General features: G+C 46.9%; 1 protein-coding gene across 1 annotated transcript; it reads left to right on the top strand.

Moving 5' to 3' along the window:
- Positions 1-827: 827 nt before the first annotated feature.
- Positions 828-2,538, top strand: LOC133034565 (zinc finger BED domain-containing protein RICESLEEPER 2-like). The gene is made up of 4 exons (XM_061109672.1): positions 828-1,104; positions 1,208-1,755; positions 1,872-2,447; positions 2,512-2,538. Exons 1-4 carry the CDS (start codon positions 828-830, stop codon positions 2,536-2,538), a joined length of 1,428 nt encoding a protein of 475 aa, XP_060965655.1.
- Positions 2,539-11,962: the final 9,424 nt, after the last annotated feature.

Here is an 11,962-nt window from a genome sequence, read left to right as displayed (position 1 = left end):
ATAGATTATAATAGTAGAACAAAATATTATTTTGTATTTTATTCCTAATAAGATGTATGGAATGTATATAAGTATATGTTGTAACTATTTTCTTGTATCGACTTTTGCATGTTTATATTTGTGTGTCTTACATATGTTATTTATGTTTATATCTACATGTAAAGTTGTAATTCTTGTGAATATTGCGGTATATTATATATATATATATATTAGATTTTGTATTTAAATATGTGTATCATATTATATATAATAAAATAAGTTTATGTATTACATATATTTTTTTATGTTTTATTATTTTATGTTATTCTATTTTAAACATTATAAATTTATAAGTCTATAACTGTTTTTTTTTTGTACTTTAAAATAATTTTTGCATTTTATCATGTGAATATTGACCTTTTACATGTCTATTATTATATGTAGTGGAACTATGAGTGAGAATGAAAAAGACACACCATCAACATATGGACAAATGGAAGGAGACTCATCAACTCCTCTTAATAATATTGATTCAGAAACTCAAACTATTATTGATGATGAGAATACTTAGGTGAAGAGAAAATTGACTTCTTCTGTTTGGAAACATTTCAAGAAGGTAAAAATTGAAGGAGTTGATAAGGCAATTTGCAACTACTAGTCAAAAGAAATTGGGAGGATCAAGCAGAAATGGAACGAGACATTTACATGATCACTTCAAGATTTGTCCTCTTAGAAAGAATCGTGATATAAAACAATCAATCTTGAATCCAAGTAGGAAGAAGGATAGAAGTACTTCTCTTGCTGCCCACAACTTTGACCAAGAGTTTTCAAGAGAAAAACTTGCTAAGATGATTGTTTTGCACGAGTATCCACTCAATATGGTTGAGCATGATGGATTTAGAAGCTTTGTCAACTCTCTCCAGCCATTATTCAGACATGTATCTCGAACTACTATTAGGAGGGATATTTCGAAGATATATGAGAATGAAAAGACCAAGACAATGAACTCAATGAATGACAATCGTAGTAGAGTTGCGATTACAACTGACTTGTGGACATCAAATAATCAAAAGAGAGGGTATATGGTGGTGACTGCACATTATATTGATGAATCTTGGATTTTGCGTAATCAAATTATCAGGTAATATGATAAATTTCTTAGAATTTTTTTTATTATGTCAATATTTGATATCGATATATGCTAATAATTTTTTTTGTGTACATTCAGGTTTATATATGTGCCCCCCCCCTCATACTGCTAAACTTCTAACAAAAGTGTTGATGGAGTGTTTGATTGAATGGTCTATTGAGCGTAAGTTGTCTACCCTTACCTTAGATAACTGTATTGTGAACATTGCGATGATGGATCAAATGAAAGAAAAATTGAGAAATGCTTCTTTACTAATGAAAGGGGAACTACTTCACATGAAATGCTCTGCTCATATCTTGAACTTGATTGTTCAACAAGAACTAGGGGCAATTCAAGGTGCCATAGAAACTATACGTGAGAGTGTAGTTTTTTGGACTGGCACTCCAAAAAGAGTTGAAAAGTTTGAAGAGGCTAAGAAAGGATTATCATGCTCTAGCAACAAAAGGTTAGTGCTTGATTGCAACACTAGGTGGAATTCTACTTATTTGATGCTTACTAGTGCCATTACATATAAAGATGTATTTAGTCGCCTAATACATACTGAGAAAAATTACAAAAAAGAACCTAGTGAGCGAGATTGGCTTTTGGCAAAAGTTATGTGTGAAAAATTGAAGTTGTTTTACAATGTAACTGTGATGTTTTCTGGAACTAAATATCCTACTGCTAATCATTTCTTCTCTAAGATTTGTGAAATTTGGTTGTTGCTTAAGGAGTGTCTTAAATTTTTCTATGATGAGATTAGGATTATGGCATTAAATATGATATGATGGATAAATTTGAGCAGTATTGGACTTCCATTCATGGCATATTAGCCATAGCAACTGTTTTGGATCCAAGGTTCAAGATGAAATTGATTGAGTATTACTTTCCTAAAATTTATGTTGGTGAATATCAAAATGAAGTTAAGCGAATTAGAATGTTGTGCTATGATTTATTGAAAGAATATAAATCGAATGATGGAAAACAAAATCTTCTTGAACCTTTATTCAATGCTTCTGGAGTTGGTGGAGATAATGATGGATGTGTAGATGATTTAGTTGGTTTTGACTTGTATGTTAGTAGTACTTCAAATGTGGAAACTTACAAGTCTGAGTTAGACTTATACTTGGAGGAAGCAGTTTTGCCTAGGAGTGGAGAGTTTGATATTTTAGCTTGGTGGAAGACAAATGGTCTTAAATATCCAATATTACAACAAGTTGCTAGAGATGTTTTGGCTATCCCAGTGTCTACAGTTGCTTCTGAGTCTACTTTCAGTACTAGTGGAAGACATGTGACTCCTTGTCGTAATAGGCTTCATCCGAACATGTTGGAGGCTTTAGTATGTTCACAAGATTGGCTATGGGATGAGAAATTAGTATCTATCAATTATGGAATGAATTTAGTTTTATGTTATTGCTGTTTTCATTTAATATTTGCAAATATTAATTTTGTATTTTTACATTTTTTTTTTCAATAAACGGGTCCCCGTTATGGTGTCCATCACCGACGGGGATTCCCCGCCCCGTTCCCCGATGGGGAATATGCGGGGACGGGGAAAAAATATAATAGGCGGGTACGGGGGCGGGGAATGCATTCCCCGCATTGCCCCGTCCCCATGTGCATCCCTACTTGTGACCCAAAATTGGAACCAAAATTTGAAGTTGACTGGGACTGGAACTAGGACTTGGACTTAAAATCATAACTGAAATTGGACCTAGATCCAGAAATGTAACCGGACAAGAACCCGGACTCCAAATCAGACCTAGACCCGAATTGGGAGCCGGACCCGGATCCCAACCCAAACTTGGACTCGAGACTCGAACCCGAACCTGAACTCAGACCCAAACATGGAACCAGACTAGGGACATAGAACGAGGGTCGGGACCTAGAACCGCACCCCAGTCTCGATCCCGAACCCAACTCAGAAATTGGACAAGGGACCTGAACCAGAACCAGACCGAGACCCGTGACAGTGATCCAGATCTTGACTCGGGATTCGGGTAAAGGGGCCTAGAACAGACAAGTAGTCGGTGTCTAGATCTGGGACTCAGACTAGGACCAGAACCCAGACGAAGAACCATCCCTGAACTTAGACCTAGACCTGGGACCCAAAATTAGAACCCGAACAAGAATCACTGAACCAGGACCCTAGAACAAGACTAGGACCGTGACCAGGACCCGGACCCAAAACTACAACCGAACACAGACCTCGCCTCAGACCCAAACTGACACTGGAACTCGTGCCCAGACACGGTCGTGTGCCCAGACCGGAACTAAGACCCAGACCTGGACCTAAATCTGGGACCTAATCCCAAACACAGACTTGGACCTAGATCGGAATCCGGATACGAAACTGGACTTGGACCAAGACCCAGACTGGGATCGAAATGCTGGACCTAGATTTGGACCGAGATCTTGACCCAGACCCAAACTTGGACCCACACTAGGGACCCGAACTTGGACTTTGACCCGAACCTAGACCCAGATCGGGGTCCAGACCTGGACACAAACCCGGACACAGACTCGCACCCGAACTCAAACACCAACACCTAGAATCGGACCAAAAGCTAGACTCGGACCCGGACCCAACTCGAACCCAGACCAGGATCAGAACCAAGGACTTAGACCCAGAACCGAATCCAGACTCAGATCAGGATTGGAACTTGGGACTCGGACCCAACCTAGACCAAGACCTAGGACGCGAACCCACACCCGGAGCCTGATCTGGACCTAGACTGAAATTAGGACCCGAACCTAAACTCAGACCAGGACTCGAACTTCGACCCGAACTCCAACCCAAATTCGAACTCAGAATCGCAAATTGAACTAGAACCGAACTAGCACTAGGACCAGGACAAGGACCTAAACCCAAACACGAACCCAGATCAAAACACAGACAGAGACCTAAACCCGAACCGAGACTAGTACTCGAACCTGAACCTAGACCGGGACAAAGACCCACACAATAACTGGGACCTGGACCCAGAATGAGGATAAGGACATGGGAAACAGAACTAGGACCGGGACCTAGTACCTAACCCAGACCCGAACATGAACCAAGGACCTAACTCGTGACCCAGCACCAGAAATGGAACCACACTGGGACCCGAGATAGGGATCCGGATCTGGACCAAGGGCTTGGACAAAACTCATAGTCGGTGTCTGGATTTGGGACCCAGCCCTGGACCCAAACCCTGACAAGGACCCGAACCCACACTCGGACTTGAACCCAGTCCCAAACCCAAAAGTTGACCCAAACCCGTACCGTGTGACCCAAAATTGGAGCCAAAACCAGAAGAGGAGCGAGACTAGAACTAGGACTTGGACTTGGAATCATTACTAAAATTGGACCTAGATCAAGAATTATAACCGGACCAGGACCCGGACTCCAAATCAGACCTAGATCGAAATTGGGAGCCGGACCAAGATCCCAACCCAAACCTGGACTCCCGACCCGAACCTGAACCTGAACTCAGACCCAAACATGGAACTAGACTAGGGACACAGAACCAGGGTCGAGACCTAGAACCGCACCCCAGTCTCGATCCCTAACCCAAACTCAGAAATTGGACTTGGGACCTAAACCAAAATCATACTGAGACCCGTCACAGTGATCCAGATCTTGACTCCGGATTCGGATAACGGGGCCTGGAACAGACAAGTAGTCGGTGTCCGGATCTGGGACTCAGACTAGGAAAAAAACCCAAACGAATAACCAAACCCAAACCCAGAGCTAGACCTGGGACCCAAAATTAGAGCCTGAACAAGCATCGCCGAACCAGGACCCTAGAACAAGACTTGGAGCGTGACAAGGACCAGGACCAAGACCTATACACGAACACATACCTAGCCACAGACCCAAACCTGAGACTGGAACTCGGGCCCGGACACGGTCGTGTACCCAAACCGGAACTGAGACCCGGACCTGGACCTTAATTTTGGACCCGATCCGAAACACAGACTTGGATCTATATAGGGATCCAGATACAAACCTGGACTGGGACCAAGGCCCAAACTGGGATCGAAATGCTGAACCTAGATCTAGACCGAGATCCTGACCAAGACCAAAATTGGAAACAAAACTGGAAGTTGACCGGGACTGGAACTAGGACTTGGGCTTGGAATCATAACTGAAATTGGACCTCGATCCTGAACTATAACCGGACTAGGACCTGGACTCCAAATCAGACCTATACCGGAATTGGGAGCCGGACTCGGATGCCAACCAAAACCTGGACTAAGGACCCGAATCCGAACCTGACCTTAGACTTAAACATGGAACCAGACTAGGGACACAAAACAAGTGTTGGGACATAGAACCGCACCCCAATCTCGATGCCGAACCCAAACTCTGAAATGGGACATGGGACCTAAACCAGAACCAGACCGAGACCCGTGACAATGATCCAGATCTTAACTCGAGATTCGGGTAACGGGGCCTAGAACAGACCAGTAGGCGGTGTCTAGATCTGGGACTCAGACTGGGACCAGAACCCAGACGAAGAACCAAACCCGAACGCAGACGAAGAACCAAACCCGAACCCAGACCTAGACGTAGGATCCAAAATTAGAATCTGAACAAGAATTGCAGAACCAGGACCCTAGAATAGGACTAGGACCGTGACCAAGAGTCGGACCCAGACCTAGAACCGAACACAGACCTAGCCTCTGACCCAAACTGAGACTGGAACTCGAGCCCGGACACGGTCGTGTACCCAGACCGAAACTGAGACCTGAACCAGGACCTAAATATGGGACCCGATCCCAAACACAGACTTGGACCTAGATTGGGATCTGGATACAAAACTGGACTCGAACAAAGACCCAAACTGGGATCGAAATGCTCGACCAAGATGTGGACCGAGATCCTGACCCAGACCCAAACTTGGACCTGCACTCGGGACCCGAACTTAGACCTGGATCCGATCCTATACCCAGATCGAGGTCCAGACCTGGACACAAAACCGGACACAGACTCGGATTCGAACTCAAACACCCACACCTAGAATCAGACCAAAAGCATGACTCGGACCCGAACCCAACTCGAACCCAGACCAGGATCATAATCAAGGACTTAGACCCAGAACTGAATACAGACTCAGATCGGGATTGGAACATGGGACTCAGACCCAACCTAGACCAAGACCTAGGACGCGAACCCACACCCGGAGCTTGATCTGGACCTAGACTGAAATCAGCACCCGAACCCAAACACAGACCAGGACACGAACTCCGACCCAAAGTCAAACCCAAACTCGAACTTAGAATTGTAAATGGAACTAGGACTAGGACCAGGACCAGGACCTAAACCCGAACCTGAACCTAGATCAAAACCCAGACAGAGACCTAAACCCGAACCGAGACTAGGACTTGAACCCGAACCTAGACCAGGACCCAAACCCACACAATAACCGGGAATTGGACCTAGAATCAGGATAGGGACCTGAGAGAAAGAACTAGGATCAGGACCTAGTACCTGAACTTGAACCCAGGACCAAACTCGTGACTCGGCACAAGAAATGGAACCAGACTGGGACCCGAGATTGGGATCTGGATATGGACCCAGGGCTTGGACAAAACCCGTAGTCGGTGTCTGGATTTGGGACCTAGCCCTGGACCCGAACCCTGACAAGGACCCGAACTCACACCTGGACCTGAACTAAGTCCCTAACCCAAAAGTGGACCCAAACCCGTACCGTGTGACCCAAAATTCGAACCAAAACTAGAAGTTGATCGGGGCTGGAACTAGGACTTGGACTTGGAATCATAACTGAAATTGGACCTATATCCAGAACCGTAACTTGACCAGGACCCGGACTCCAAATCAGACCTAGACTCGAATTGCGAGCCGGACCCGGATCCCCACCCAAACATTGACTCGGGACCCGAACCCGAACCTGAACTCAGACCCAAACGTGGAACCAGACTAGGGACACAGAACCAGGCTCAAGACCTAGAATCGCACCCCAGTCTCGATCCCGAACACAAACTGCGAAATAGGACATGGGACCTAAACTGGAACCAGACCGAGACCAGTGAAAGTAATCCATACTTGAGTCGGGATTCGGGTAACGGGATCTGGAACAGACCAGTAGGCGGTGTCTAGATCTAGGACTCGAACTAGGACCAGAACCCCGACGAAGAACCAAATTCGAACCCAGACCTAGACCTAGGACACAAAATTAGAACTTGAATAAGAATCGCCGAACCAGGACCCTAGAACAAGACTAGGAACTTGACCAGGACCCGAACCCAGACCTAGAACTGAACACAGACCTAGCCTCAAACCCAAACTGGGACAAAAACTTGGGCCCGGACTCTGTTGTGTACCCAGACGGGAACTGAGACCCTGACTTGGACCTAAATCTGGGACCCGATCACAAACATAGACATGGACCTAGATAGGGATCCGGATACGAAACTGGACTCGGACCAAGACCCAGACTGGGATCGAAATGCTGGACCTAGATCTGGACCGAGATCCTGACCGAGACCCAAACTTGGACCCGCACTCGGGACCCAAACTTGGACCTGGACCTGGACATAGACCCAGATCGGGGTCCAGACCTGGACACAAACCCGAACACAGACTCGAACCCGAACTTAAACACCCACACCTAGAATCAGACCAAAAGCTAGAACCGGACTTCGACCCAACTCGAACCTAGACTAGCAACAAGGACTTAGACGCAAAACTGAATCCAGACTCAGATCGGGATTGGAACTTGGGACTCGGACCCAACCTAGACCAAGACCCAGGACGCGAACCCACACCCGAAGCCTGATCTGGACCCAGACGGAAATCAGGACCCAAACCCAAACTCAGACTAGGACTCGAACTCCGCCACGAACTCAAACCCAAACTCGAACTCAGAATCGCAAATGGAACTAGAACCGAACTAGGACTAGGACAAGGACCAGGACCTAAACCCAAACCCGAACCCAGATCAAAACCCAAAAAGAAACCTAAACCCGAACCGCGAATAAGACTCGAAGCCGAACCTAGACCGGGACCCAAACCCACACAATAACTGGGACCTGGACCAAGAATCATGATATGGACCTGGAAAACAGAACTAGGAACAGGACCTAGTACCCGACGCAGACTCGAACTTGAACCTAGGACCCAACTCGTGACCTGGCACCAGAAATGGAACCAGACTGAGCCCGAGATTGGGATGCGGATCTGGACCCAATGCTTGGATAAAACCCGTAGTCGGTGTCTTAATTGGGGACCTAGCCTTGGACCCGAACCTTGACAAGGACCCGAACCCACACCCGGACTTGAACCCAGACCCAAACGAAAAAGTGGACCCGAACCCGTATCCTGTGACCCAAAATTGGAACCAAAATCGGAAGTTGACTGGGATTGGAACTTGGACTTGGAATCATAACTGAAATTGGACCTAGATCCAGAACCGTAACCGGACCAGGACCCGGACTCCAACTCTGACCTTGACCCCAAATGGGAGCCAGACCCGGATTCCAACCCAAACCTGGACTTATGACCTGAACCCGAACCCGAACCTGAACTCAGACCAAAACATGGAACCATACTATGGACACAGAACTAGGGTGGTGACCTAGAACCGCACCCCATTCTCGATCCTGAACACAAACTCAGAAATGGGACATGGGACCTAAACCAGAACCAGACTTAGACCCGTGACAGTGATCCAGATCTTGACTTGGGATTCGGGTAACGGAGCCTCGAATAGACCAGTAGGCGATGTCTAGATCTCGGACTCAGACTAGGACAAGAACTAAGACGAAGAACCAAACCCGAACCAAGGCCTAGACCTGGGACCCTAAATTAGAACCTGATACAGAATTGCCGAACCAGGACCCTAGAACAAGTCTAGGATCGTGACCAGGACCCGGACCCAAACCTAGAACCGAACACAGACCTAGCCTCAGACCCAAACTAGGACTGGAACTCGGGCTCGGACACGGTCGTGTACCCAAACCAGAACTGAGACCCGGACGTGGACCTAAATCTCGGACCCGATCCCAAACACAGACTTGGACCTAGATAGGGATTCAGATACAAAACTGGACTCGGACCAAGACCCAGACTGGGATCAAAATGCTGGACCTAGATCTAGACCGAGATCCTGACCCAGACCCAAACTTTGACCCGCACTCGGGACCGGAACTTGGACCTGGACCCGATCCTAGACCCAGATCGGGGTGTAGACTTGGACCCAAACACGAACACAGACTCTGACCCGAACTCAAACACACACACCTAGAATCAGACCAAAAGCGAGACCCCGACTCGGACCCAACTCGAACCCAGACCAGGATCAGAACCAAGGACTTAGACCTAGAACTGAATGAAGACTCAGATTGGGAATGGAACTTGGGACTCGGACCCAACCTAGACCAAGATCCAGGACGCGAACCCACACCCGGAGCCTGATCTAGACCTAGACTGAAATATGAACCCGAACCCAAACTCAGACCAGAACTGGAACTTCAACGTAGGACCAGCCTCGTGGCCCGGCAAGAGAAATGGAACCAGACTTGGACCCGAGATTGGGATCCAGATCGTGACCGAGGGCTTGGACAAAACCCGTAGTCGGTCTCTGGATTTGGGACCCTGCCCTGGACCCGAACCCTGACAAGGACCCGAATCTACAACTAGACCTGAACCCAGTCCCAAACCCAAAAGTGGACCCGAACCCGTATCCTGTGACCCAAAATTGGAACCAAAAGCGGAAGTTGACCGAGACTGGAACTAGGACTTAGACTTTGAATCACAACTGAAATTGGACCTAGATCAAGAACTATAACCGGACTAGGGCCCGGACTCCAAATCAGACCTATACCGGAATTGGGAGCCGGACCCAGATCCCAACCAAAACCTTGACTCGGGACCCGAACCCGAACCTGAACTCAGACGCAAACATGGAACCAGATTAGGGACATAGAACCAGGTTTGGGACCTAGAATCGCACCCCAATCTCGATGCTGAACCCAAACTCTGAAATGGGACATGGGTCCAAAACCAGAACCAGACCGAGACCCGTGATAGTGATCTAGATCTTAACTCGAGATTCGGGTAACGGGGCCTAGAATGTACCGCAGGTGGTGTCTAGATCTAAGACTCAAACTAGGACCAGAACACCGACAAAGAACCAAACCCGAACCCAGACCTAGACTTGGGACCCAAAATTAGAACGTGAACAAGAATCGCCGAACCAGGACCCTAGAACAAGACTAGGACCGTGACCAGGACCCGGACACAGACATAGAACCGAACAAAGACCTAGCCTCAGACCCAAACTGAGACTGGAATTCGGGCTCGGACACGGTCGTGTACCCAGACCGGAACTGAGACCCGGACCTTGACCTAAATCTGGGACTCGATCCCAAACACAGACTTGGACCTAGATAGGGATCCGAATACGAAACTGGACTCGGACCAAGACCCAGACAGGGATCAAAATGATGGACCTAGATCTAGACCGAGATCCTGACCCAGACCCAAACTTGGACCCGCACTCGGGACCCGAACTTGGACCTGGACCCGAACCTAGACCCAGATCGGGGTCCAAACCTGGACACAAACCCGGACACAGACTCTGACCCGAACTCAAACACCCACACCTAGAATAAGGCCAAAAGCTAGACCCGGACCCGGACCCAACTCGAACCCAGACCAGGATCAGAACCAAGGACCTAGACCCAAAAACTGTATCCAGACTCAAATCGGGATTGGAACTTGGGACTCGGACCCAACCTAGACGAGGACACAGGACGCAAACCCACACCTGGAGCCTGATCTGGACCTAAACTGAAATCAGGACCCGAACCCAAACTCAGGCCAAGACTCGAACTATGACCCGAACTCAAACCCAAACTCAAACTCAGAATCGCAAATGGAACTAGAACTTAAGTAGGACTAGGACCAGGACCAGGATCTAAACCCAAACCCGAACCCAGATCAAAACCCAGACAGAGACGTAAATCTGAACCGAGACTAGTACTCGAACCCGAACCTAGACCGGGACCCAAACCCACACAATATCCAGGACCTTGACCCAGAATTAGGATAGGAGCTTGGGAAACAGAACTAGGACCGGGACCTAGTACCCTACCCAGACCCGAACTTGAACCTAGGACCCAGCTTGTGACGCGGCACCAGAAATGGAACGAGACTGGGACCAGAGATTGGGATCCGGATCTGGACCCAGGGCTTGGACAAAACTCGTAGTCGGTGTCTGGATTTGGGACCCAGCACTGGACTTGTAGTCGGTGTCTGGATTTGGGAAACTTGACAAGGACCCAAACCCACACCCGGACCTGAACCCTGTCCCAAAGCCAAAAGTGGACCCGAACACGTACCCTGTGACTCAAAGTTGGAACCAAAACCGAAAGTTGACGGGGAGTGGAATTGAATTTACCAAGTAAATTCCCTAACTTATTAATTCCTTATTGAATCCACACTTAAAACCTTAAATTGCACTCTCAGTTACATAGAACGCTCTATATGTTCCACGATATAGATACGCTATTAGTTATCCATTGTTATAATCCTAATTTGATCAATGACCCTCTAATAGAATATCTACATTGACTAGGCACTAAATTACCGTTACACCTTCAATGTATTTTATCCTTAAAACACTTAGCTCCGTATAAATGATATTTCAGCAAAGTGAAATGAGATCTCCACCATTTATCTCTGTTTAGCTGAGCTCAAAGGATATCATCGTTTCACTTCTAAATTCCTATAGAAGTTATAGACTCCCTATTTATCTTAGCGCTCCCACTCAATTATACTATCATGTTCCCAAAATGTACGTATCACCTTGACCCAAAAGTAGGATTAACTGAAAAATCAAAGAA

Source organism: Cannabis sativa, chromosome 2, assembly GCF_029168945.1.
Source record: "Cannabis sativa cultivar Pink pepper isolate KNU-18-1 chromosome 2, ASM2916894v1, whole genome shotgun sequence".
NCBI lineage: Eukaryota > Viridiplantae > Streptophyta > Magnoliopsida > Rosales > Cannabaceae > Cannabis > Cannabis sativa.
This window is presented reverse-complemented; position numbering and strand designations above follow the sequence as displayed.